Here is a 27,982-nt window from a genome sequence, read left to right as displayed (position 1 = left end):
GAGAAGAGCACCACCCCCAGAGTCAGACACGACTGGACTTAATGTCAGGGGAAAACCTTTACTGATGTCGAATACAAATTTGGGAGGGCCTGTCTAGGCAGAGACCAGCCAGACCCAAAAGGAGAATCCGGGACACCTGGTGAGACAGCAAGCACCAAAGAAGATTTTCCCCTAATTTTCCCAAAATAAAGTCTCACCAAGTTGAAGGAAAGCCACCGAGATGTTTATTTCATTACAGATGGAACAGATGATAACCTCAGTTATCTGCCCAGGAGCCAATATAACCCAATGGGCAGAGAAATACAATATTTATAGAGTTGTCAGATTCAAACTTCCCGTGCCCACCTTCTGAGCCGGCTTCTTGTTGATTGGTTGGAACATCAGCTGACTGGGAGAAGCGGCCAGGGGAGGCTGCATTCTATCCAATCAGAGTGCTAGCCCCGCTTCAGCCGCTCAGCCAATGAGGAGGGAGGAGGCGGGCCAGGTGGGAAACAATGAATGAAATGAGTAAATTATAGGATTAAGATGACCAGTGTTTGCCAAATGACCAGGCGATAGCTTCAGGCTCTCAAGCCTGGTATAAGTTATTGTTCTGTCCTTTTGAATTAACATTTTTGTCTGGCCCCAAGAGGCCAGGTCCTTTGTCTTACTGTCTTGTGATATGGAGTTCACTGATGAAGCAGAGATAGGTTCCGGAGGTCAGGATGTGGCACAGCAGGGAGGCAGTGACAAATCCCCAGTTCCTCACAGATGGGGAAATGTCCTTTGTGTTGAGTGATTCAATATGTCCATAGACTCCATTATTCTGGATGGGCAGACAATCAGGCCTCCGAGGTCCAGGCACATAAAGCCATTTACTTATTTTCCATGCAAATGGATCTGGTTGAGTCCTTTGTTAGGGGATTATTGGCTCAGGAAGTTTGGAAACTCCAAGAGCCACAAGTTGCTGGTATATGAAAAGATGGCTTCCGTTTCATATTTTCTTATTATAGACATACATACATATAGGGAATGGGGTATGAGAGCATACATATTGTTCATAGGGGGAAAAGGGGAAACTGTGCAGGGTCTAAGGGGATTCATGTCAGCCCCCAAAGTCCATAAAAGATTTATAAAGGTTGGCAAAAATCCATAAAAGTTTCTATAAAGTTCATTAAAGTCCATAAGAATTTACAAGAGTTCATGGGGGTGCAGGAAAGTTCATTCATAAAAGAAGGGGTTCATCTTATAATTCTAATTCATGAAGGGCCGGATTGGCCTGCCAGGGGCCGGGGGTCCCAAGAGGTGACCACAAGGGACTCCTCGGGTATGGTAGGCTTCCAGGTCAGGCTTTATGTCCATGGGTTGAAAACACAACCATTGCTGCTGCGTGGGGCCATTGAAGGAGACCTTCTGGTCCCCACATGAGGTTCCACATGGTGAGGTGGATTTCCAGGGCACAGGGGTCCATTCAGCAGAAAGTGGTATAGCAGTTAGTCTTAGATTAGACCCAGAAAAAAGTTGGCACCGGTTTGGGGTCAATCAATTGACCCGTGGATACAGGGACGTGGTGGGTTTCTGTATCCGCGGTTCAAAGGAATGCAGTGTCGGCCTCCCTGGGACACTGCAAGAGCATCCTGGGCAAGCCAGCAGAGATCTGCGGCTCAGAAAAAGGAAAGTTCATGCTAGTTGGCTTTAGAGTCAGTAAAGGGACACAATGTATCACTATGGAGAGAGAAAAGTTAGAGAAAAGGATACTTTTTTATTAGGGACTAGCTGTACCCGCCACGTGTTGCTGTGGCCAACCTTCCCTCCCTCCTTCTCTCCTTCCTTTCCTCTACTTCTTTCCCTTCCTATTTATCTTCTTCTTTCTTCCATCTCTACCTGTTTCTTTCCTCCATTTCTTTGCTCTTTGGTTACATCCTTCCTTCTTTCCCTTTCACTTTTTTATTTCCTTCTCTCCTTCCTTGTTTCTCTCCCTTTCTTTCTTTCCTTCCTTCTTTTCTTCCCTACTTCCCCCTTTCCCTCCTTCATTCCTTCCCTCTTTCCCTCCTTCTCTCATTACTTCTTAACAGTCCCTTTCAACTCTATTCTGTAAGTCTATTTAATTTGTATTATATAGTAATATATAATAGTAACATAGTATATAGTAATGTATATAAAATATATAAAATATTGTATTTATATCTTACATAGAAAGAAGGAAAGGAAGAAGGAAGGAAGGAAGGAAGGAAGGAAGGAAGGAAGGAAGGAAAAAGGGAGGGAGGGAAAGAGGGAAAGAAGGAAAGGAAGGAAAGGAAAGGAAAGAAGGAGGGACAGGAAGGAAGGAAAAAGGAAGGAAGGAAGGAAGGAAGGAGGCAAAGGAAGGAGGGGTGAAGAAAGGAGGGAGGGAAGGAAATGAAGGGGAAGGAAATGAAGGGGAAGGAAATGAAGAAAGGGAAAGGAGGAGGAAAGGAAGGGAGGGTGGAAGGAAAGGAAAGGAAGAAGGAAGGAGGGACAGGATGGAAGGGAAGGAGGGAAAGAAGGAAAGGAAGGAGGGACAGGAAGGGAAGGAAGGGGGAGAAGGAAAGGAAGGGAAGGAAGAAAAGGGGGGAGGAAAGAAGGGAAGGGAGTGAGGGAGAGAAGGAGTGTGGCAGAGGGAGCTACTTCCCAGTCTGGATGTTAATAGAAGAGAGAGAGAGAGAGAGAGTTAAATGTATGCTCCTGTTGCCGAGACAGATCTACAGAAATGAGAGAGAAGGAGAGGGAGGAAAGAAAGAAGGAGTTGGAGGAGGAAGAAGGGAGCAGGACGCAGAGGAATGGGAGAATTCAAAAATAAAATTTGTTTCTGCCTCTTTCTTTCCTCCTTCCTGCAGTGAAGGGAGGGAGGCAAGGAAGAGTTGGTGAAGAAGGCAACGGTCTCTCTCCCCTCCTCCCTCCCTCCCTCCTGCCTGGTGCTTCCACCCCGGCATCTTGGAGGAAGAGGAGTCCCTTTTGTTATCTTGAACATCCATGCTTCCAGGAACTGTGGAACTCCTTGCTGCGTCTCAGATCAGCTTGAAGGCGGGGGCCTGCTAGTTCATCCTCATTACCTTTTAGTTTTCCAAAGCCTTTAGAGTAGGCATGGGCAAACTTTGGCCCTCCAGGTGTTTTCGACTCCAACTCCCACAATTCCTAACAGCCTACCGGAATTGTGGGAGTTGGAGTCAAAAACATCTGGAGGGCCGAAGTTTGCCCATGCCTGCTTTAGAGTGCGAGAGCCTCACCAAACGCAATCCCCCAGAATCGCATTGGTTTTAGTTGCTGCATCACACAGTTGCCTATGGCTTACACGCAGCCCACTACGGCTCAAAGATGCAATTTCCGATGTCGCCACTGGAGGGTGGCCAAGGGCAATGCATTGGAGCCGCGGCCTTCTGGGCAAAACAGCGCCTCTGACGAAGGGGCAGAAGATCAAGCGGGTGCAATTCTCGGTGAGTCCACTGGGGACGGCAAAGGCATTCGTTGCCATAGCGACGGCTTTGGCGGAAAACTCGGCCCCGGCTCCCGTGCTGCCTCGCGCTGTATCCATAGCGACCGTTGCCGAGGCCTCGCGGCGCCATGGAGCGCGGAGCCTCGCCGCTCTACTTGTGGCTGCTCTTGCTGCTTCCGTGGCCGGTGGGCCTGTTCACCACTCCGAGAGCGTCCTCCGCGGAGCCCGAGAGCATCTCCACCTCGGGAGCCACCCCCGCCGAGGAGGGCAGGCCCAGCCCCGGGCCTAGATCTACTCCTGCACCCGGGCCTAGGGCTACTTCTGAGTCCATGCCTCCTGGAAGTCCCTCGCGGTTGGGGCCCTGGCCCGAGCCCGCCCTTCACGGTGAGCCCTGCCCTTCTCCTGAAGAGACATAGTACAAGAAAATGGGTGTTGGGTGGTGTGTGGCGGGGGGTAAGGCGAGTGGAAACAGGTCAGCCATTGGAGTCTGACCATCCGGAAGTGTCCATCCCCTCAAGCATGGGAACCTTTGGGACTCCAACTCCCAGGAGCCCCAGGCGCCAGGCATTCTGGGAGTTGGAGTCTCAAACACCTGGAGGGACCAGTCGCTGTCCTTAAGGGGCCCTAGAGGCGACATGGAAAGAGCCTCCTCGAAGATTGAGTAAATATTTATTTATTTATTTACTCTATTTATACCCCGCTTTTCTCTACCCCAAGGGAGACTCAAGGCGGCTTACATATGACAATTATTCCATGCCTTAAACACATACAAACATTAAGCTTAATTAAAATTAATGCATATTAAATATTTAAAATTACATTAAGTATTAAAATCACACCATCCAAAAATCGTAGTCTAAGGCCGTTTCCTAGTCATTGCACATATTCCAATTATATTGTTGCACTGCGCTATTATCCGAAAGCCTGATACCAAGGCCATGTTTTTACTCTCCTTCTGAAGGCTAGGAGGGAAGGGGCTGATCTAATGTAATTGGAAAGGGAATTCCATAGATGAGGGGCCAGCACTGAGAAGGCCCTGTCACTTGTCTCCACCAGTTGTGGAATCGAGAGCAGGGCCTCCCCAGACGATCTTAATCTCAGAGGTGGTTTACAGGGGAAGATACGTTCAGACAGGTACACTGGGCCAGAAATGTTTAGGGCAGTGGTTCTCAATCTGTGGGGCCCCACGTGTTTTGGCCTACAACTCCCAGAAATCCCAGCCAGTTTACCAGCTGTTAGGATTTCTGGGAGTTGAAGGCCAAAACAACTGGGGACCTACAGGTTGAGAACCACTGGTTTAGGGCTTTATAGGCTAAAGCCAACACTTTGAATTGTGCTCGGTAGCAGACTGGCAGCCAGTGGAGCTGACATAACAGGGATTGTGTACTCCCTGTATGCTGCTCCTGTGAGCAACCTGGCTGCCACCCATTGAACACTTGAAGCTTCTGAACAGTCTTCAAAGGCAACCCCACGTAGAGCGTGTAGTGGTAATCTATAAAAAAAGATAGAAATACAGTCAGGTGTCCCCTGGGCAATGTTTCTTGTAAACAGCTAATATTTCCAACCCAAAATCATTTCTTTACAACATTTTTGTGCAATGCTTTTGACACGAAATAAGGACCAGGCCTGGTAAGGATTGCGAGAGGAGATCCCCAGCCTGCCCCAGGTGCTCTATGACTGTATCATTGGGTTGGTCACCAATTACTACCGCCCTTTGGTGCCTATCAAAGTTTTCAGGAGAGGAGAAACAAAATGCTTCATTTGGGGGCTTATACATAGAGGTAATTGTGATGTTACTAAGCTCTACTGTTATAAGCTCTATATTGTTTTCTTTAGTGTTATGGGCACTGCTGACTTGGAGGCCTGGTTTTACAAAAACAGCACTTCCATACTGCACATGTGGTCTTCACGCCACTTAAGATCATTCCTGGAACTTTTAGTCGTTTCTGTTGTTTATCCTAGTATGCTTCCTGGACTTGCTTCATAGGAAATCTGCTACCAAACAGTTTTTGCTGAGTTCCAGGGTCAGAGAAGCAGATGTCGAAAACAGAAGAATGGCCTGCCTCAGTTGAGTGTGCTTGCTCCATCCAAGTTTAACATTTACAGGAATGACCAGCCATTGCAAGAAGGGACAGAGAGTTTCATCTATGTCGACGATCATGCCATCACCGCCCAAGCAGGGAGCTTTGAAATGGTTGAACAGAAGCTCTCCAAAGCTTTAGGTCCTCTTACTGCCTATTACAGAGAAAACTAGCTGATTCCTAATCCATCTAAAATGCAGACATGTGCTTTTCATCTTGAAACAGACAAGCAGCTCAAGCTCTGGGGATTACCTGGGAAGGAATCCCACTGGAGCATTGCAGCACACCAAAATACTTGAGAGTCACTCTGGACCATGCCCTGACTTACAAGAAGCACCACTTGAATATTGAGCAAAAAGGGAATGGTAGAAATAATATTGTACAAAAGCTGATTGGCACAACCTGGGGATCACAACCAGACACAGTGAAGACATCTGTCCTTGTCCTTTGCTACTCTGCTGCTGAATATGAATGCCCAGTGTGGAATACATTTCACCATGTTAAAACAGTGAATGTGGCTCTTAATGAGACATGCCACATTATCACAGGATGTCTATGCCCTAAGCGGCTGGAGAAATTATACTGTTTAACCGGTGTTGTATCTGTCGGGAAGTAGCAGCCAGCAATGAAAGGAGCAAGGCATGGACATCTCTGGCCCTTCCTTTGTTTGGTTATCAGCTGGGGCTTTAAATCAAGAAGGAGCTTCCTAATATCTACAGAGATACTCACAGGAACACCTCAGCAAGCAAGAAACTCCCTCCTGGGCACACAGAAGATGGGGCGACTTGGAAAGCTTTGGACAGACTGAGCTCTGGGACCATGAGATGCAGAGTTAACCTTAAGAAATGGGGCTACAAAGTGGAGTCTGCGACATGCGAGTGTGGAGAAGAGCAAACCACAGACTACTTACTACAATGCAGTCTAAGCCCCACCATGTGTAAAACAAAGAACCTTCTTACAGCGACTCCAGATGCACTCCAAATGGCCAGCTTCTGGTCAAAGGAAATTTAGTATCATGCCAAGTTTTTAACTTTGCCTGTGGTTTTGTATACATTATAACTGTATTCTGAATTCACTTCTGACATGATAAATACATGAAATAGGGTTGGTGTAAAGCAGGCACGGGCAAACTTTGTCTCTCAGGCTGTTTTGGACTTCAGCTCCCACAATTCCTAACAGCAGGTAGAGGGACCAAGTTTGCCCGTGCCTGGTGTAGAGCCAGGACTTCATCAACCACATCTGGAGGGCCAAAGTTGACCCAGGCCTGCTATAGGCCATCCCTCATGGCTCATGAGTCTGATTGTCTTCCAAGGGAGAGTCTTGGCAATGTGTCCGTAAGTGATTATGAAGACCTGTTCGAGATCCTTTCATATTGAGGACAACGGTTTCCAGGTGGAATGCGGTCCCGGACAAGGGTTTACTTGAGGCGTTGTATTTCTCTCGGCACATTCCTCCTTATCGCCCTCCATTCCTGCCTCTTCAAAATTCACAACACTATTGGCAACAGCTACCCTCCAGCGAGAGCCAGGGTTTTGTTTTCCATTCTTGAGTTGGGAGATGGCGATTAGGCATTTGGACAACATGGCCCATCCAGCAAAGTGGATGGCAGAGAATCATGGCTTCAGTGCTGGTGGCCTTTGCTTCTCCTTCCAGAACACTGATGTTTGACCACCTGCCTTATTTCCAAGAAATTTGTAGGATTTTTCAGAGGAAATGCTGATGGACCTGTTCCATAATTTGAGAGTGACTTTACAGACGATCCACATTTTACAGATGTATAACAGAGTTGGGAGGACAGTAGCTTTATAAACAAGCATCTTGGTATCCTTGAACACTCTTTGCTTCATTCAAAAATGCTGCACTCACAGAGCTGAGATATTGTTGTATTTTAGCATTAATGTCAACTTTTGTGGAGAGGTAGCTGCCTAGGAAGCGGGAATTGTCAACATTTTCTAGTGTTACACCTTTGCTTTGATTGTGCTTTTCCTGCATGGCAGGGGTTGGACTAGATGACCCATGTGGTCTCTTCCAACTCTATTATTCTATGATTATGTGATTCATTAAGCTTTATTGCTGGCATTGCAGGTGGATTGGTTGGTGGCACTTTGGTTTTGGGTCTACACCAGTGGTTCTCAACATGTGGGTCTCCAGATGTTTTGGCCCAGAAATCCTAACGGCTAGTAAACTGGCTGGGATTTCTGGAAGTTGTAGGCCAAAACACCTGGGGCCCACAGGTTGAGAACCACTGGTCTACACTGACCATATAATGCAGTTCGAAACTGCTTTATATGTAGTGTTGATCCCACCTCTGTCAGAAAAGGAACTGGCCAAACTTCCTTGAAGAATGCCTTGCCCAAGAAGACCCTATGAAAACATCAAGGGGTCATCATAAGTTGACAAGCCACTTGAAGGTATGCAGGCCTGTAGCGAGGGGTGTGTGTGTGTGTTTAGGGGTGCAACCTCCCCTGAAATGTTTCAGATTTTTTTTAAAAAACCTGGTTTACTCATGAATTTTAACTGGTTAACCAAATCCCCATGCTAAGCCTATGAGATGCAAAAAATTAAGAGTCCCTCCAGAACTGCAAGCACTATCTCAAGCAAATATTGACAATTTATTCACACTGTTATTACTTGCAGCAATAGCCGATGTAGTGAAGCAACCAAGTTGGGTGTGTGTGTGTTGAATGCTCTCATTAAGGAGGCCAGCCTTGGTGGAGGTGGTTGACAGGGGCGGAGCTGCAGGCTATTGAAGGCTGTTCTACCCTCTGCTGTGCTCTTTGCTTCAGCGTGAGCTAGGAGGCAGGTTTCAACCCCCCCCCCCCCACGAAAATTTCAACCCCACCCAAAAATTTCAACCCCTCCTGAATTTTTTTTCTGGCTACGGCCCTGAAGGTTATGTACACACTGAAGAATGTCAAGCTTAAATACCCCCAGAGCTCCAGATCCCCATAGATCTTGGAAGTTCAGCAAGATCAGCCCTGGTTCATACTTAGATGGGGGACTGCCAACAGATCCCAGGTCCCGCAGGCGATAATTCCAAGGAAAGAACTGGCAGAATCACCACTGAGTGTTCCTTTTCTACAAAGACCCTCTGAAACCCATGGAGTCGCCATAAGTCAACAGGTGACTTGAAGGCACGTGTGCATATAAATATTTGGTGCTGAGGAAGAACTGAAAACAGAGGCCTCACAACATCACGCTTCCTGGAAGCATCAACAGGCATTTGGAAATAGGATGGCGATGGAGTTTAATTCGATTAGCAGGACAGTTTGAATGCCAAGATGCCTGACCTTACAATTTTAAAATTGGAGAGGAAAGCCCCTGTCAGTGAAAACATCAAACATGCTATTCGTGTCAATTTAAATATTTATCTCACTCCTGTTATAGATTATTTCTATATAATGCAAAATACTAGCATTAAATGTGCTAAAATGAAGCATTTTGGTGGCCATCCATCAAATTAGTCTCCTCAGTTCCCTGGTTTTGTGGATTGGAGTAAACTGTAAGTAGGTTAACGTTTCCAGTGGGCACACAGCCTTACATTCTGTCAAATGTTGCTTGTTTCTAGTGGCCAAACTGTGCGTCTGTGACCTGCTGGTGGATGAGTGTGATGTCAATTGTTGCTGCGACCCTCTCTGCACAGCTGCGGATTTCAGTCTCTTCACTGCATGTTCTGTTCCCATCGTCACGTAAGTGTTTGCAGATATATCATGCCTTGAAGCTTGAAGACCTGTGTCAAGACATTTGAGAGAGATCTGTGGCAGGGTCAGACAACTTTACCGTCTCGGGTTGGTTATTCCTTCAGATATTGACATCCCACTCACTGTCTAAAGATCTAAGGGCAGCATATGATAAAATCAACACAATCCATTGCAAACAGTGCAACAGAAAAGGTTTCCAAAAGTAAAAGAATGAAAACTTCACAAGCAAATTGGAAGATAGATTAAAACCCGTTAAAGTACTTCAAAACAATTCAAAAACCATCCATGTGTGGGTCTATACAAAAGCAGTTATACTCTTAAGGCTTTCATAAACCACCGTGTTTTTCCTTGATGGCAAGAAAATATGATTGTAAACAAGGGAAAATAAATATTAAGAATGTGCAAAAATTGAAGTCAAAATTTTGCAGTGGGATAACTGAGATTCTGTGGGCTGACAACTGTGAATCAAATAAAATTAGCTCTTACTTGCTGCTAGTGCCAAGCTTCTTCGAAACAGGAATAACATATGAAATATTTTACCAATTTGCCCAATGCATTTAATTCAATCTTTGGCAGCAGCAACCACACATTTTCAATTGTAAATTCAGACACAAGATATCGGACAAAGTTCTGCAGATACATCGACCTCTACATTTGCCCAATCTGATGTTGGTAGCCCAGAATCCTTGCAAAAGTAAAAGGTTGGAAATTGGTTCTTTCCCTATCTCTGGATGAGGACGATAATTTAATCCCACTGATTTTTTGTAAGGCTGCCTTTCTGTATGCAGCACGTCCTATTAATATCCCATGCTCCCCCCCCCCCTTCCCACCATCTTAATGCGTCACATGTATTGCATGGGAATCATCCCTCCGATCTCTTTCTTTAGGCTGTTTAGCTGCTTGCCTCTCAACAACTGTTTATGCCTCGGGGGTTCTGATGCACTGTGCATTTGACAACCAGAGAAAGCAGTGCTTGCTGGGGGTGTTTCAGCTGAATGCAAATATGCCAGTAAGTCTCCCGTTGTAGGGTTTCAGGTCTTGGAACATGTGCCTTGCTCCTTCCCTCCCTTTCAAGGGCCTTCCAAATAACAGTGTGAGTTCTCCTGCTGAAAAGCGCACTTGTCAAGCCGTTTCTGCCCTCCTCCCAGTAAATCAGCCCAGTCTCAGTGTGGCAGCTTAGTCTTGGCTCCTTGGAAAGTGAATCGGTCCACCATGTGGGTTTGATGCTTGCCATTTTTCTGGCCTGCGGTGTCAATCTGCCGCCCACATCCAGGTACTTTCAGAGACGCCAATGCTTCCCTGTATGTTAGGCAGATTGTCTGCCATTAAAAGCAAAGGGCCCTTTGCCAGAAGAGAGGCCTAGCATGGATGTGCCGGTTTCTGAGCCACTCATTCTGAAAAGTTCTCTAAAAGGTAGTTCCTTGAAATACCAGGCAACGTGGCTTTTACATCCTTTTCCAATAATCGATTGGTAATCAAAGTGTGGCAGTCGGAGGACAATCCACATTCCCAGTCATTGGCTGCTCATCCTTGATGAGTTTCCTGGAAATAAAGAGTTACAGCCAAAGGACTGAAATATGGTGCTGTTCCCTAGCAGCACATAACATTATCTTCTGTAATCTAGCTGTTAGGAATAATATATACATATATGAGCACCTTGTCTTAAATTTTATTATTATTATTATTATTATTATTATTATTATTATTATTTTGTTTCTTATCCTCCTCTCCGTGTTACAGTGTATTCATTGTTTAAAATTTCATTCCTCCACCCACATCAATGTTTAATTTTTCCAGAAAGAGAAGCTTTAGGGCGGGGGGGGGGGGGGGGAATAGAACAAACTTAGCCCCTTTCCCCAGGATCTCCTGTCAAGGAGTCATTGGCATTATTTGTGTCCTTTTTTCCTAGAACTGCAGGCATGTGCTGTGGACTTGAATCAAAGTTTGGGAATGTTTCCTTTTGTTGAGCTAAAACTCCCAGAATGCTCCATTGGCTGTGCTGGTTGGGGGATTCTGGAAGTTGTAGTCCCAGACTCTTGGTCTAATAGGACATGTCTGCTGCAATGCGGTGCCAAATGATAGATGCATGCTCCATCCCTTGCTCTTACTTTGGGTTGTCAAAACTGTATTTTTGTTCTGAGACAAGCCTTCTTTTCCCCCTTTGTCCTTGAAGAGATGACAGCCAACTTTGCAGCCGGCCGGAAGCCCGTTATTCCCTAAACCCGGATGCATACCCTCCTACAATGATCTTTCAGTTAGTTGACCAGGTCAACCCCAGCATTTTCTGTATTCAAGCCGTGAACTGTAAGTAAAGCCAGGTTGGATGAAAGTCTCTTGTGAGGCTAAAGTTTTTCCCCAAAAGTCCTCAGAGGTGGTTGAGTTGAAGGTTGAAATGATGAAATGATTGAAATGATTCCATGGACACCAATATTAAAAGGCAAGGGAGTTAGAGATGAATGGGAATTTTTCAAGAGTGAAACACTCAAAGCACAATTGCAAACAGCGCCAACAAAGAGAAAAAATAAGACAAGTGCAAAGAAGCCTGAATGGATGTCCAAAGAACTTCTAACTGGGCTAAGACTCAAAAGAGAGATGCACAAGAAGTGGAAAAGGGGAGAAATCACCAAAGAAGAATGCAAATGAATAACCAACTCCTGTAGGGAAAGGTTTGCAAGGCTAAAGTGCAAAATGAGCTCAGGCTTGCCATGGACATTAAAAACAATAAAAAGGGCTCCTTTGCTTACGCTGGTAGAAAAAGGAAGAACAAGGAGGCGATAGGGCCTCCACAAAAAGAAGATGGGGGGTAATGCTGACAGGGAATAGGGAAAAGGCAGAACTACTTAATGCCTTATTTCCCTCAGTCTTCTCACAAAAAGAAAGCCATACCTAAACTTAGCAACTTGCAGTAGATGAAGGATTAGGGGAAATCCAACCCCAAATAGGGAAACAAGTTGTCCAGGAATATCTGGCCACTCTAAATGAATTCAAGTCCTCAGGGCCAGATCAACTACATCCAAGAGTATTGAAGGAACTAGCTGAAGTTATTTCAGAACCACTGGCAATCATCTTGGAGAACGGGAGAAATCCCAGCAGATTGGAGGAGGGCCATTGTGGTCCCTGTCTATTTTCAAGAAGGGAAAAAGGATGACCCAAACAATTATCATCCGGTCAACCTCAAGATTCTGGAAAAGATTGTTAAGGAAGTGGTCTGCAAACACTTAGAAAGGAATGTGGTCATCACTAATAGTCAACATGGATTTCTCAAAAACAAGTCATGCCAGACTGGTCTCTTTTTTCAATAGAGTTACAAGCTGGGTAGATGCAGGGAATGCCGTGGATGGATCATGTCTGGATTCAGGAAGGCCTTCAACAAGGTCCCCCATGACCTTCTAGCAAACAGCACTGATCAGCACTGGGCCCAGGACAGAATCCTTCAGCATTCCACTAGTCACTTTGAATCATAGAATCATATTTATTTATTTATTTATTTATTTATTTGGAGTGCTTCTACCCCGCCCTTCTCAACCCCCTAGGGGGGACTCAGGGCGGCTTACAAAAGGCACAATTTGATGCCCAACAATTCACAAAATACAATATACAAATACAATATAATGACAACAGTTATAACTAGTTAAAACAGTCAAATTAATACAATGGCAGCAATAAAGAGTTGGAAGAGACCTCGTGGGCCATCCAGTCCAGCCCCCTGCCAAGAAGCAGGAAAATCCATTCAAAGCTCCCCCAACAGATGGCCATTCAGCCTCTGTTTAAAAGCCACCATAGAAGAAGCCTCCACCACACTTCAGGGTAGAGAATTCCACTGCTGAACCGCTCTCACAGTCAGAAGGTTCTTCCTAATGTTCAGGTGGAATTTCCTTTCCTGCAGTTCATTCTTTCTAGGATGAAGAGGAAGCACTGGTGAGAGCACTCTTTGGGTTCGGTCGCTTAACCAATTACAAATCAACCTCGCAGTAGTATTATCCAGTCCACATTTTATTAGTTTGTTTGCAACAAGGTCATGGGGAACTTTGTCCAAGACCTTACTGAAATGAAGACATGCTATGTCCACAGCATTCCCTGCATCTACCAGTTCCTTTCTAAGTGATTGCAGACAGCCTCCTTTCCTGGTATTGATGTCAGGCTAACTGAATGGTAATTGTTTGGGTCCTCTTTTTTCCCCTTATTGTGGGTTGCATGTCCCCTATTACCTTATCCGCTCCATATTGCTGAGGTTGAATACCAGTCTCTTTTTGGCAGAAGACTGAGACAAAGAAGGTTTGGACAGCTCTGCCTTTTCCCTAGCCCTTGTTAACATTTCACCACTTTCTCCACGCAGAGGCCCTACCATTTCCTTTTTTCCCTTTTTCTACTGACATAACCAAAGAAACTCTTTTTATTGTTTTTAATCTCTCTGGCAAGCATGAGCTCATTTTGCACTTTAGCCTTATGAACCTTTTCCCTACAGGAGTTGGTTATTTGTTCAAATTCCTCTTACGTGATTCCCGCCTTTCCATTTCTTGTATATGTCTCTTTTAAATCTTAGCTCAGTTGAAAGTTCTTTGAACATCCATTTTGACTTCTGTAGACTTCTCTTCTTTTTTCTCCTTGTTGGCACTGTTTGCATTTATGCTTTCAGTATCTCATTTTTAAGAAACTCCCATCCATCATTAACTCCCTTCTCTTGAAGTATTCCTATCTATGGGATCACACTCAATATTTAATGTAGGTATGTAATACATATATTAAAATACACAAAACAAAGATTAAAATACAGTAAGTACAAGACATGAGTTTAACATTCATAGTTAAATATCTTCATGAAACCATTGTGAGAGATCATCCAAAGTTCAATGTCATCTCTATGTAGATGATGTTCAGCGCTATCACTCCTTTCTACCTGTTACTAAAGAGGCTGTTCAGGTCCTAAACCGTGCTTGGAGGCTGTGACAGTCTGGATGAGGGTAAACAAATTGAAACTGAATCCAGACAAGACAGAGGTACTCCTGGTCAGTCAAAAGGCTGAACAGGGTATAGGGTTACACCCCCCAAATGTTCACAGCTAGGGAGTGATCCTAGACTCATAGCTGAGCCTGGAACCCCAGGTTTCGGCAGTGGCCAAGGGAGCATTTGTACAAATAAAATGTGTACCAGTTGTGCCCCTACCTTGAGAAGCCAGGCTTGGCCATGGTGGTCTATGCTCTTGTTACACCCTGAATAGACTACTGCAATGCACTCTACGTGGGGTGGCCTTTGAAGACTGTTTGGAAGTTTCAAGTGGCCTAATGGGTAGCACCCAGGTTCCTCACTGGAGCAGCGTACAGGGAGCATACAGCCCACCTACTTCGTTAGCTCCACTGGTTGCCAGTTTGCTACCGAGCACAATTCAAAGTGCTGGCTTTAGCCTGTAAAGCCTTAAACGGTTCCGGCCCAGCTTACCTGTCCAAACGTATCTTCCTCTATAATCCATCACAGAGATTAAGATCCTCTGGGGAGGCCCTGCTCTCGGTCCCACTCCCCCACCCCCCACAAGCTCAGTTGGTGGGGATGAGAGACAGGGCCTTCTCAGTGGTGGCCCCTTGGCTGTGGAGCTCCTTCCCCAGTGATATTCGATCAGCTTCCTCTCTTCTGGCCTTCAGAAAGAAAGTTAAAACATGGCTATGGTACCAAGCTTTTGGAAAATAACTGCAGTGAAATAAATGACCAAATAATCTGTGAAGTGACTATTGGAATGACCCTCGACTACAACTTTGGATTATGTGATTTTAATAATTGATGTAACTGTTTTTAGATGTTTTAATTCTCTGGTTTTTAATGTAGATATTTACCAGTTGTGTGTTATTTTAAGGCATTGAATTGTTGCCAATACGTGAGGCCACTCTGAGTCCCCCTTGGGGTTGAGAAGGGCGGGATACAAACATGATAGATAGATAGATAGATAGATAGATAGATAGATAGATAGATAAAAATGGACTGGGTTGGCAAGGGCAACCCACTTCTGAATAAATCTTGCTGGGAAAACCCCACAATAGGGTCAGAATGAGTTGGATTCAACTTGAAGGCACACAGCAAACAATATAATACTGAGTTTTTTCTTCCTTTCAGACAAAGATGCTCTGTCTTTCCTGACTCCAGACATACCCACTTCAGATAACTTTGACAAGTTGCTTGAAGAATTTAATGAGGATGCTTTTGATCTTACCTTGAGAGTCAAATTGGATGTTCGGCGTGCCACAGATGCCGGCAAAACCTCCAGATACCAAGTAAAGAGGAAAACCTCTCGCATGTACCAGCTATAATAGGAGCATGGTCATTAAAGTTGGGCAAGGGCCATTAAAATGTGAATGTTAAACTAGCAACACAGGGCTCTTTTCTTACATATTAAAATGCAACCCTTGTGTTTTCTCTTGACAGTACAAGGATCCAATTCAGACTCCAGAGGGGTTCTTAAGGCTCCCGGCACCTCTCTTCTTTTCCTGGTGCACTCATGACAACCCTGCAGGTGAGAAGAGAGAGCCCTCCCTTTTGCAGGGCTCTTTCCAATCCATAGTTTTAGCATGCCCCTTTCAACAGTTGACACTAGATACTCTTCAAACAAGTTGTACACTTTTTAGGAAATAGGTTTCTCTTTGAGATTAAATCTAGTCGTGTCTGACTCTGAGGGGTGGTGCTCATGCCCATTTCTAAGCTGAAGAGCCGGTGTTGTCCGTAGACTCCTAGGTCATGTGGCTGGCATGACTGCATGGAGAGTCATTACTTTCCCTCCAAAGTGGTACCTATTGATCTACTCACGTTTGCATGTTTTCAAACTGCTAGGTTGGCAGAAGCTGGAGCTAACAACAGGAGCTCACTCTGTCCCGCAGATTTGAACCGCCGACCTTCCAGTCAGCAGGTTCTGCAGCTTAGCAGTTTAACCCGCTGCGCCACCGCGGACCCTTTGTAGGAAACCAATTGTTTATATTCAATATTTGGGCTGGATACATAAACCACATTTACGTTTGCTTCATGGATATGCGCATGGGGAGCTCTACAAAAGCAGACCTCTCTTGTTTTGACACTAGCCTCAAAATTTATGCGTGCCAATCTGTGAAAATCTTTCCGGCACTTAGTAATTGTGTTTTTGCGGCTTTTCTAGGGTTTCTAGTGAACCAGGCTATCAAGTGCAACACAGCGATCCAGGGGAGAGAATGCACCACTCTTCCTGCCCTCAGCATGGCGTTCTACGCCAATTTGAGTGTTTTAGCTGTAAGTGTTCCTTGTGGGAATGCACTGAAAAAATAGCATTTTGTTTGTATCAAATCAAGACATGGACTAAGAAGTGAGGATTGTGCTTTTATTTACACAGTAACTTGCAACCGTGGGTATACCTCATATTTACTGGACCCTCTCCCCCCTCCCTCCACACCCCCCCATCTCTTGCCTCAGTTCTGTGGCAAAAAGCCTTGACATTATAGACTGGAGGCTAAGCCAAGTTTTGGTGGAAAAAAGAGGAAGGCTGTATCTGAAGTGCTTCTTTTTCCTTTATATTCCCACCAGGTCCCGAATTCAAGTAAAATGGTAGGTGTCCTTTTGTTCTGACATTGAGAGAGTTGGCGTTAATATGTGGGCATCTTGTATTTTGGTTCGCAGTCTCTTTCCAGGCTCAGTTCACCGTTAAGGAAGCAGTAAATAATTAGTTAGTTGTATTTAGCAATGGATTAATTTTTGTGGATTAATGGTAAAATTCAGGGATTGACCATACAGTGCAAAATCCTGTATGCGTTATGTACTGATCAGGTGGCACCTTGGTGAGGAAGGCACACTCTCTCAGCCTCAGAGGAAGGCAGTGGCAAAGCCCCTCTGAACCAATCTTGCCAAGAAAACCCTGGGATAGGCTCACCTTAGGGTCATCATAAGTCAAAAGCAACTTGAAGGTACACAAATTAGAGTTGTATCAGAGAAAGACATTTTAATATGTTTATTTTAGATTATGTATTTTGAGCTATGTTGTGCCTTGCGTCGGAAAGTTGAGTAAATAATAATAATAATTATCATCATAGGAAGGCATGGGCAAATCCCCCTGAATAAATTTTGTGATTAGGATAATCACAAAATTATCCTAATCACAAATCTTGTTGTGTATCAAATAATAATACACAAATAATAGTACACAGTAATAGTACACAAATCTGTGTACTAATCTTGTTGTGTATCAAATAATAATTATTATTAGGATAATAATAATTATTATTTGATACACAACAAGATTAGTACACAGCAAACAAGATCACTATGCTGGCTGTTGTATTGGATCACATGTTGGACATTTCCGAAGTGTCTAAGACTGTGATGTACCAGCGAATAATGCGTGCAGATCTGAGTAAGATGGCCTTTTGCAGCTGACAGATGGTAATTTGGTCAGCGCTGATTGTTTTTAAGTGCAGGCCAAGGTCTTTAGGCACTGCACCCAGTGTGCTGATCACCATTAGGAGCCCCTTTATTGGCTTGTGCCAGAGTGTTTGCAGTTCAGTTTTTAAATTCTCATGTTGTGTAAGTTTTTCCAGTTGCTTCCCATCCATTCTGCTGTCACCTGGGATTGCAACATCGACAATCCGTACCTGGTTTTTCCCCACAATCATGAGGTCAGGAGTATTGTGCTCCAAATCTCTGTCAGTCTGAATTCAGAAATCCCTATTTTCTGCATTATTATTATTATTATTATTATTATTGTTATTATTATCCTAATTGAATTTTGATTTTCACATTTAGATTTCAGCGGATATACTGAGCTCAAATCAGCTTTGATTTGTGTAACTGTCCTTTTTTTAAAAATAGCAAAAAACGTCTTTCCAAAATGCCAATGTCTGTAGCAGGAGGGGAAGAAGAATCTGTATTATGGTTAGCATAGTCAACAAAGGGGTACCATATGATGCAAAATGGTCTCCGTCTGTTAATTTCCTGTGTATTGCAGGAAATGTTCACTTTCCCATCAGTGTTCCAAGTCCCACACTGGTTTCATCCAGTTTTCCATAGAAACGATATTCATGGGGTCCCCCCCCAAATGAATTTGAAAATTTCTTCTGTGGGTCGTAAAAATGCCAAGATTATCCTACGTAGAAGACAGTGAGCATCAGCACTGACATTTAAGTGAAATGTGCTCTGTCTTTTGCTAAGGCTGCGGGATTACATTATCATAATCATTGTTGTTATTATTGTTATTCTATTTTCAGGTGAATGTCACCATCCAGTCCATCACTGTTCAGATGCTGGGTGGACTGCGGACCCGTCTAAACAAAACTGATGTCCTGATGCTCCCCACATTACATCCCCAGTCATGCAGCAATGTGGTGCTTGAGGTAGCCGCCCCCCACCCATTCCAACTTTCTGTTTAGTGGAAAACAAAGAGGAGAAGCTAATCTTCAATTCTTAGAAACCGATTATCCATAGGTCTATGAGCAACGGTCTCATTGAAATGAAAACCTGGGCCAAGTGAGCCTCCCATGAAAGGGAATTGCACAACTTGGGTGCAGCCACCAAGAAGGCTCTCCTTCATTTTCACCAAACTCACCTGTGAAGAAAAAGTCTTCCTCCTGAAGATCGTAAAAATTGGGCAAGCAGTTGGGTGGTGTAGTTTTGTCAATATGCTGGACCTCAGCTGTGTAGGCTTTAAAGGCAATTGGAAACAGATGTGCAGCCAGTGAAACTTCCATGTTGTCTAAGTGGTGTAACTTTATTTTTGGAAAATGTAAAGAACTAACGGAAGATGAGATTATATCCTGAGTCTCACAAAGCTAGATAAAAAGGGACTTATGTATCTCAGCACATGGCAGGTCACTGAATCTTCCATTTTGTTCTTCTCCTGTGAGCATGGAGAGAGACAGGATGTCTCCAGACAGCCAAATAGCTAGAGAGCAAGGCCCTTACTTTCCTATATTTTGGGAAATGGCATTTATAACCTTTTGGAAATACACCGTTTGGAGATCATAACTTTTTAAAGAAAAGCATGACCTTTCATAGAAGAGCCCAAAACCCTTTAGAGCAGAATCTTCTCTTGTGGTATAAAACCAGATGTAATTATGCAAGGCAATGGTTTCAGTTGTTAGACTGAATAACCTGTTATCTCTGATCTGTTACGAAAACAGAGATTTTCCAGTGCATAAAAACAGCAGTGCTTCAGAAGTGTTTTTCAGTGCCCAAAATATATATACTGTCCCATAAAACACCTTGTTTTATATAATGCACTCAATAAACAAAAATGAAGTAGACTTTGATGGAAATGACATATTTGGTTTACTCACAACCTTCATGTGTTCTGCATACACTTATCAGTCCAGTTTCAAGTATTTTTGAGATGGTTCCCTGTGCTAAACGACCAGGAGGAACCATAAAGGAAGCTGCATACCAGAACATGCATACAGGAAACAGTAAGCAACAGGATCATAGATAAACATTACTATAGAAGGCTTGAAGAAGGTTTCCAACACTATATAGTAGTAGTAGTAGTAGTAGTAGTAGTAATGCTTATTTATATTCTGCTCTATCTCCCTGAGGGGACTCAGAGCGGATTACAACATACACAGGTAGGCAAACATTCAATGCCTTTAATGCAGTGAAATAACAATGACACAGAAATACACAGGACAAAGGTAAAGGTTTCCCCTTTCATCTCCAGCTTCTGGAGGTGGTGCTCAACTCTGGCCATGGGGAGGTGCTCTTGTTCCATTTCCAAGCCAAGGAGCCTGTTGTCTGTAGATACCTCCTGGTTGCATTGCCAGCATAGTTGCATGGGCACCTTTATTACCTTCCCGCCAAAGCGATGCCTATTGATCTCAAATTTGCATGTTTTTGAACTGCTAGGTTGACAGGAGCTAGGGCTATCACTGGAAGCTCATCCCGACCCGCTGCTTCAAATTGCCAACCTTCAGGTCAGCAGCTCAGCAGCACAAGGGTTTAACCCATTGTGCCAACCGTAGTTCTTTCAATAAAGTCTTTTGTAACTTTTAAGGCTTGACTGCTCCTGTAATTGAGGAAGCTCATTTGCTCTACTGCTGTGCTCAAGAACATTCTGATCTGTTAAACTGCTGCTGTTGCTGCTGATTTACATTTTTAAATGCTTTCTCCTTTTTGAAATTACCCAACATTCTCTGTCAACAGTCTGGCATCACAGTTTTGGACCCAGTGTGGTGTCCAAACAGTTTCTGAAAGCAGCCCCACATAAAATTGCATCCCTTGGAGATGCAGCTTTTAGACAAAACTTTCCAGGATGGAAAATCAAAATATGATAAGGTTAAGATATGTAATCTCATTTTCTCTCTTTGTGAGAGATATGAACACAACCTATGGTCTCTAGTGAATTGTCATTCTAAAAATGTAGGTGATTCCACATTCCCACATCTTCCAGGGGGCTTTACGTGCCCCGTGTTCTTTGTGTTTGCAGGCCAATTACCTCACAACGTTTACAGAGGCAGGGGAAATAACTGGCGTGACTGTGTCTTTGGTCCTGGGGACCATCAATGCAACGGCCCTTTTTGTTCAGCAAATCTTTGGGATCCATTTTACTCAGGTAACTTTTTTTTAAAAAAATGACACTTGGGAGGGGGCATTATACAACCCTGCAGTTCAGATTTGGTTGTGGATGATGGGCATTGCAGTCCAAGGAGGGCTGTCTGCTTTCTACCCTGCTTTGGTAGGCATTGCAGCTTTCTCAAGAGAATAGGAGCGTTCAGTGGCCCATGTTTAATATTCCCTCCAGGTTATTTCTTCCTTCATAGCCCCAAAGTTGAAAATAGTTAGTTCTTGTGTATTTATTTATTTACAGTATTTATATTCTGCCCTTCTCACTCCGAAGGGAACTTAGGGAGGAACACAGAACGTACATATGCGGCATACATTCAATGCTGTTTATACACAGACAAGACAGACAATTGTACATAGGAAGAGAGGTGTGTGTGTGTGTGTGTAGGCTTTTCCCATCTTTGGAATCTTGGACACTTGTGCTCGGTTCCGGCCATGAGGGGGTGCTGACGCTCCACCTCCCTGCCGAAGAACTTTGTTCATAACTCCCTCCTTTTGATCTAATTGCTGGTATTTTTCTGGCATTTCCTTATGGGTGCCATAAAATACCTTCCCACTATTAAGTGGTACCTATTGATCTACTTACATTTTGCTTTCAGACAGCTAGGTAGGCTGAAGCTGGGCTAAAGGCCAGGAGCTCACCCTGACCCGTGCTTGTAACTGTCAGCCTTTTGACTGTGTATCTTTCTTAGACCGTAGAAGCAATGGTTTAATAATAATTCAGATATAATAGCCATTATTCATTTTTGCTTTTGCCTTTTTTTAACAGCAAGATACTCAGCCAATTCCTCTGAGCGGAAGCCCTGGGTACTTGGTGGGACAACCAGTAAGGGCTGGATTTAGGTCAACCAGATATCCTTTTTGTCCTTATTCATCAAGCAGTCGATTTAAAGGACCAGTGATAGAAACGGTCTGAGAACCTAGGTAGACGTTGCCAGTCGATCCTGGACCCTCAGTGTGGAAAATATGGTTTTTTGAGGATTATGACTCATGGATCCCATGCATGCTGGCAGTTTCTGGGATCTATAGTCCAAGACAGGAACGTTTCCAGCCTCAAAGATGGCACAGTATACTGACTTGATAAAAAGTACTCACATCCCACACAAAGGCCATTTGACCCTTTCCTTAACTCTGGGCCTTTACCTCTGGAGTCATTCAGAGTTTAAATGAAAAGGGCCAGCTCACCATCCTGAAAAGCACCCCGGCCCAGGATTGCTTGGCTGTGGAAGGTGTTCGAACCCCTGTCTTGTTCGGGTACAACATGATGTCTGGGTGCCAACTACGGTAAGGGGCAGACGTGAGCTTTTCATCAAGACAGGGCAGTTTGTCACCCTTATTTTGATACTGAAGAATTGTAAACATGTGGTTTGGATACAGTTGGAGCGAATCCCTAGCTCATGTATAGGTAAACTATCTAACTTGCGGGCGGGAGCAGGGTGGGTGGGTGGAAGGGAGGGAAGGAAGGAAGGAAGGGAAGAGGGATGAAGGAGGGAAGGAAGGACAAAAGGGTGGAAGGGAAGGAGGGAGGGAGAAAGAGGGAGGTAAGGAAGGGGGGAGGGAAGAGGGAAGGAAGGAGGAAAAGTTGGAAGGGAGGGAAGGAGGGAAGGAGAAAGAGGGAGGTAAGGAAGGGAAGGATAGGGTGGTGTGAGAGAGGAGGGCCTGAGAAAAGACCCCAAGGAGGGCCTGAGAAAAGACCCCTGGGCCTGGGTTTGCCCATACCTGCCCTAGCTTATTGCTTAGCAAGATGCCAAAGGGCATACCTATTAAAGGTTGCCATCTTGAATGACTTCTTTGTATAACGGACTACTGGGATTATTTTCTGAAAGGATAACAAAGGACTCCAACTGTGAGCTGTTGGCCCCAGCCGTGCTGACCATGCTGAAAGGTCCAAACTTTCCAGACTCCGTCGCCTCTTTTGGGGATTCTCTACCCCAAAATGGACCAGATTGGATTGAGATTATAAATAATTTCACCAAGCCGGTAAGAGTACATTGAGCATTGCTTCAGTCAATGTGACTGTCTTCCTTTCCCCTGAGCATTGTCCTGGAAGAGAAGCCCCCTTAAGGGCCTGGCCTCATATTTTTCCTGGGCTGGAAAATCCAAATTATTCTTCCCTTGTCCCAACTGACATTGACTTAGGTGCATAGATCCAAAGTTAGCCATTTATATTTGCTTTAAATTTGATTATCAGCAGGCATTTGGGGGAGGATGAGCAGCGTGTTACTGGGGAGGGTGTGTGTGAGTTTGAAACATAATTTAAATAGTATTTATTATGTCTTAATTGTATTTTATCATCATAGCCACAGAGTACTATTTAATATAATAACAACAACGACAATAATAATAACAACACTTCTTTTGGCCATAAATGGATGAAAACAGAGTGGTTCCTTATACTTCGGGACCTTGTAGCTCCATTTGCAACAGTAATATTGTATAAGGCACATTCATGTTGCCATCTTCTGAATAAACTGTAGCTTATCTCTCTCAAATGTGATACTCCTGTGCCAAGTTTTTTGCACCCTTTCCAGATTGAAAGCCCCTTTGTCCCGTCAGGAGGTTAACATCCACAGTGCACAAAAGGGCTTGCAATCTGTAAAGGGTACGAATACTGCATTTCTTTCATAACCCCCCCCCTCCAAGCCAAAAAAATACCAAAAGAATTTTTTTGGCTGGAAATTTTTTTTTGAAAATTGGCGTTTCTGTGCTCGAGTTCCCTTCATGGCAGGAGGGAGAAACATAATCAAATGAAGAAGTCGTCCTTACTAGAATAAAATAAATGCCATGCTTTGTAACTCACAGAATATCTTCCTCTCTCTTTTTAGAGCACCTGCGAAATCCCCATTTCGTTTGAATTTCAAGTGCAGTGGACTAAATACGGCTCCTTGGTGAACCCCCAGGTTAAAATCGTGTGCCTCACGGCAACAGTACTGACATCTGCCTTGCCCCAGGTGGGTGGCAATGGACGGCGAAGGGAGGATGTGCTGTGATTCGGGGTGTATTTTTAACTAAATGAGCCTTGCTCCAAGCCTGCGAGGCCCTGCATTGTACAGGAGACAGATGTCTGGTGCATGAAAGTGGCATTTCTAAAGGAGATTGTGGCGCATTGCAGAAACGATCAGGCTTCAGCTTCAAAGGTGGTCTCGAGCCGTCTGCCACCGCGGAGGTGTGCTTTTGGGATTCCCTGCGGATGGGCCTGCCTCCTTCCTCTTTGGGGTTGGCACAGTAACTGTATACACCCAAAGGCCGCCTGTGGTCAAGGTGGGAGGAAGAGGAGATAGGTGCAGGCTGTGTGGGAAACCACTGAGATCTTTGCCCAGACAGAGAAAGGAAGAGACTGTGGGGCCCCTTCCAACTCCAATTACTCCCTCAATTCAGCATTTAATATATTTACAGTGCTCTTACTTTTCTCCCAGCATGAGATCTAAGCCAGCTCACAGTCTGAGTAAAAACATAGTTGAAACACTGAAGTACATGAAAGTGGAAAAAATATACCGTATATACTTGAAAATAGGCTGAGTTTTTCAGCCCTTTTTTAAGGCTGAAAAAGGGGCCCTTGGCTTATATTCGAGTCAAGCTAGAACCTGTGCGGGGTGGGTGTCTGAAGGAAAAAGGCTCTCGCTCAGAGGCCGGCTGAGCGCCATGCAGTGGGTCGGAGGAGGAGTGGCGGTGTCTCCTCCGGCCCCCTCCTTCAGAAAGGAGGTGATCCTGCAGTCCCCAAGAACAAGCCGATCCTGCAGTCCCCAAGAACAAGCCGAGAAGGAGGAGAGAGGCCTGACAGTCAGGGAGAAGAAGGCAGATCAAACACTGGGGGAAAATAGGCAGAAAAGGGCAAGGAGGAAAACAATGGAGGGAGACACCAGATGACGAGGGAAGAAGGCAAAGAGGCTGCCAAACAAGAAAGGAAGCAAACAGGGCCAAGCAGCCAGGCAGCGGCAAAAGTCAAGAAGGAAGGCAAGGAAGGCAGCAGCATGGCCCTCTGGATCAGGCTGGGCTGGGGAGGGATGGGCAGGAGGGAAAGGCTCCCTTCCCGACCAAGCAGCAGAGCCTCCCCCCCCCCCCCCCCACACTAGCTCAGGCCTCTTTCTCCCTCTCCTCTCCCTCTCTCTGCCAACAGGGCAGGCAGGCAGGCAGGCTACTCCCAGAGAGTCAAAACAAAGGTGCCTGGAGAAAATCCTGCTGGAGAAACTTCAGCTAACCTTAAAGGGGAATCGCCAGTGCAAGGAGAGTCTCCTTAAAGGGGAATTGCCACAAAAAAACAAAAAAACAACCTGCCACAGATTCAGTGCCATGGAATCACAAGAGTTGTAGTTTTATAAGGTCCTTAGCCTTCCCTGCTTAAGAGAGCTGGTACCATACCAAACTACAACTCCCAGTTTTCTATCAGAATATTTTGAATTTCAATTCTCACAATTCCTAACACCAGGCAAAGTTTACCCATGCCTGGTAGAGAAGCATCCTACACTTCTTCAGGGTACATCAACAGTACTGTAGGAAAATACAAAAGGCTCAGTTCTGTTGAGCACAAACCCCCATCACCAGATATGTGTCTGGAAAACTAACAGAAATGTTCTAAGATGGTTTAGCTTTTGGACATATCCATATTTTATAATAGCAGGAGAAATTAACCCATTTCCAGACATGCCAACAATGTGTGTATTAAGTGGGAAAATCCTGAGCGCTTTTTCCTTTAATGCTAAAAGTTGCATTTAGAGTAGACTTTGGCCCTCCAGGTGTTTTGGACTTCAACTCCCACAATTCCTAACAGCCTACTGGCTGGGTTGCTGAGAGTTTTCCAGACTGTATAGCCATGTTCCAGAAGCATTCTCTCCTGATGTTTTGCCCACATCTATGGCAGGGATCTTCAGAGGTTGTGAGGTCTGTTGGAAACTTGGCAAGTGGGGTTTATATATCTGGGGAAGGTCCAGGGTGGGAGCAAGAACTCTTAATACTGGGAGCCAGATTTTGTTCATTTTCATGGTTTCCTCTTTTCTGTTGAAATTGTCCACATGCTTTTGGATTTCAATGGCTTCTCTGTGTAGCCTGACATGGTGGTTGTTAGAGTGTTCCAGCATTTCTGTGTTCTCAAATACTGGCTGTTAGGAATTGTGGAAATTGAAGTCCAAAACACCTGGAGGGCTAAAGTTTGCCCATGCCCGATTTAGATCCATCTCCAAAAGGGTATATTCATCAAGCCCTTTGGGCATGACCTTGGAAATATCTGGCTGCAGTGCAAAATCTTCTCAAGTGTTGGGTTTTGGAAGCTGCAAAAGATGGCTTTAAGGTAACTTCTGTCCCCTCAGCTTACCAGTAGCTGCTGCATTTCCCACCCCCGGCTTATACTTGAGTCAATAAGTTTTCCCAGTTTTTTGTGGTAAAATTAGGTGCCTTGGCTTATATTCGGGTCGGCTTATACTTGAGTCTATACAGTAAGTAAAGAAGCCATCACACTGAAAATATAACAATAACTTTGGCAAACCAGTTAACGTTATAATGATAGTAACGGTAGAAATGCCAGTGCAACACATTGCAATTTCAAAGGCCTTCAACTGGAAATTAATCCTCAAACTTCTGGAGATACAGAAAGGGGGGGGGGGGTGAAGAGGGGGCCCACTTAGTTTCCTGTGGGAGGGGAAACAGCTCAAGGAAATCACCTCCTCCTTTCTGTTTTCAGGTGGGGCCAGGAAACGAGAGCACCATCCAGATACACACTATTGCAACTTTTGTTGATGTCTCTGCACCAGCCAAGCCGGGTTACAAAGCTCTTCCAAGCATCGAGGCCAGTCTGCCCTTTGACTTTTTCTTTCCATTTGTTTAGGGCAGGGGCCCACGTCCCACTCCTTCAAGCCATAACCCCAACAGTGCAACCACATATCCCTCTACCTCTATTCCAGCCTAAGGTGGCAACTGGTTTTTCTCTGCTACCAAACACAGCTATTCTCCCCAGATCGGTATGATGGTACTTTGTATTTAGTAATGGGTCACAAAGGGCTTCGGACTAAGAGGTGGTAACAGCAGGAATCCCAAAGGAAGAACAACAACCACAAAGCCATGTCCAATAGAAAGTTTGGAGAAAGACTTCTCTTCAAAGAGATCTGCTTCTCTGGGTGCCACCGCTTTTGACATACAGCTCAGGGAAACTAACAAAATCCGTCCTTTTATATGAGTTCAGCTTTTTAAAGTGATGTTTATTTATTTTCACACTGTACAGCTGTACAATTAAAGATTGGAATAATTAAGTCTTCCAGCTTGTGGACTGGTTTGACAACACTGATAAAAGGTTGGGGGGGGGGGGGGAGCCAAGGACACAGAAGAAAAGGCTTACCGACAAGGCAGGGAATGTACAAAAGGAGATTTTCAAAATGTCACAGTATAAAGCGGGGGAGAGAAATAGCTTTTCGACACCAGGACTCCTTTCCAGGAACGGCATTCAAGCCCAGGAGAGTCACGACCAGGCATCTATCTGAGCTGGGTGAGAAGTCCATGTTGTTTTAGTAGGTTGGTCAGCCTTTCGATTTCTATCTCCTGGAGGAAAAACACAGGGTTTTTTTTCAGTCAGTTGTCAGTTTCCTGCACAGTACCTGATCTCCTACTTCCTCACAAATAGCTGTTAGTTAGGAAAGAATCTTAAGGAAAGAAGAAACCTCTCAGTTGGCAATGTTCCCTGTCAAACAGCTTTTAGAGAAACGAGAAGGCTGATCTACTCAGAACCTGGAAACTGACTTACAGCCAGCAAGACTGTTTCCACAAGGGCAAAGCACATGAAAGACGTTCCTGGTGACTACTTTTATATCCTGTTGGTGCCATTTATAATCCCTCTAGCTTTAGCAGGGTCAGACCCTGGGTAGTGCCTGCTTTACCTTCTCTGCGCAATTGCCTTCCAGCTGTTGGACCTTCACAGTGAGCTGCAGGTTGGCTTGCTTCAGCTTAGAGACATGCTGTTCAGACCGCGTCTTCACGGACAAAATGATCCCTGCAGATGGATTCCGAGGACAAGAAATTATGATTTACAGTTAGCTAAGCTTCAACAATCACTTCTATTATTGTTCCAATTTGAAGGCAAGCTGTCTGCTAGGCATATTCTACCCATTTCACAGATACAGGAACAGAAGTCTGAGAGATAGGTGACATTAGGGAGATGGAAACTTCCGAGGTCCAAGTCTGGGTCTTTTGGTTGGGGCTCAAAAAAGGATTGGGGTTTTTAAGGCTCTATGTTTTGA

General features: G+C 44.6%; 2 protein-coding genes across 4 annotated transcripts in view; one reads left to right on the top strand and one right to left on the bottom strand.

The window, feature by feature from the left end:
* The first annotated feature begins 3,271 nt into the window (after window positions 1–3,271).
* On the top strand, window positions 3,272–27,001 carry TCTN1 (tectonic family member 1). Of its 2 annotated transcripts, XM_060786020.2 has the most exons (14): window positions 3,521–3,814; window positions 9,080–9,200; window positions 11,386–11,516; window positions 15,315–15,472; window positions 15,624–15,711; window positions 16,345–16,454; window positions 16,746–16,766; window positions 18,419–18,544; window positions 20,626–20,751; window positions 21,532–21,614; window positions 21,906–22,046; window positions 22,589–22,742; window positions 23,588–23,713; window positions 26,437–27,001. In XM_060786020.2, exons 1-14 carry the CDS (start codon window positions 3,559–3,561, stop codon window positions 26,578–26,580), a joined length of 1,785 nt encoding a protein of 594 aa, XP_060642003.2. In that variant the 5' UTR covers window positions 3,521–3,558; the 3' UTR covers window positions 26,581–27,001. The 2 variants fall into 2 exon arrangements, with proteins under 2 accessions (XP_067329192.1, XP_060642003.2); XM_067473091.1 differs by lacking the exon at window positions 11,386–11,516 and having other exon boundaries at window positions 3,272–3,814.
* HVCN1 (hydrogen voltage gated channel 1) overlaps window positions 26,930–27,982 on the bottom strand; it is a 13,308-nt gene continuing 12,255 nt past the window's right edge. For both annotated transcript variants that reach the window (XM_060786021.2, XM_060786022.2), the window contains 2 exons: window positions 27,623–27,735; window positions 26,930–27,287 (listed from right to left, as the gene is read on the bottom strand). In XM_060786021.2, the coding sequence (XP_060642004.2) occupies window positions 27,222–27,287; window positions 27,623–27,735 (179 nt within the window). In that variant the 3' untranslated portion in view covers window positions 26,930–27,221. The remainder of the gene's footprint in view (window positions 27,288–27,622; window positions 27,736–27,982) is intronic.

This window comes from Anolis sagrei, chromosome X (assembly GCF_037176765.1).
Source record: "Anolis sagrei isolate rAnoSag1 chromosome X, rAnoSag1.mat, whole genome shotgun sequence".
Taxonomy (NCBI): domain Eukaryota; kingdom Metazoa; phylum Chordata; class Lepidosauria; order Squamata; family Dactyloidae; genus Anolis; species Anolis sagrei.
Note: the sequence above shows the minus strand (reverse complement) of the source record. Positions and strands in the feature narration are given on the sequence as shown.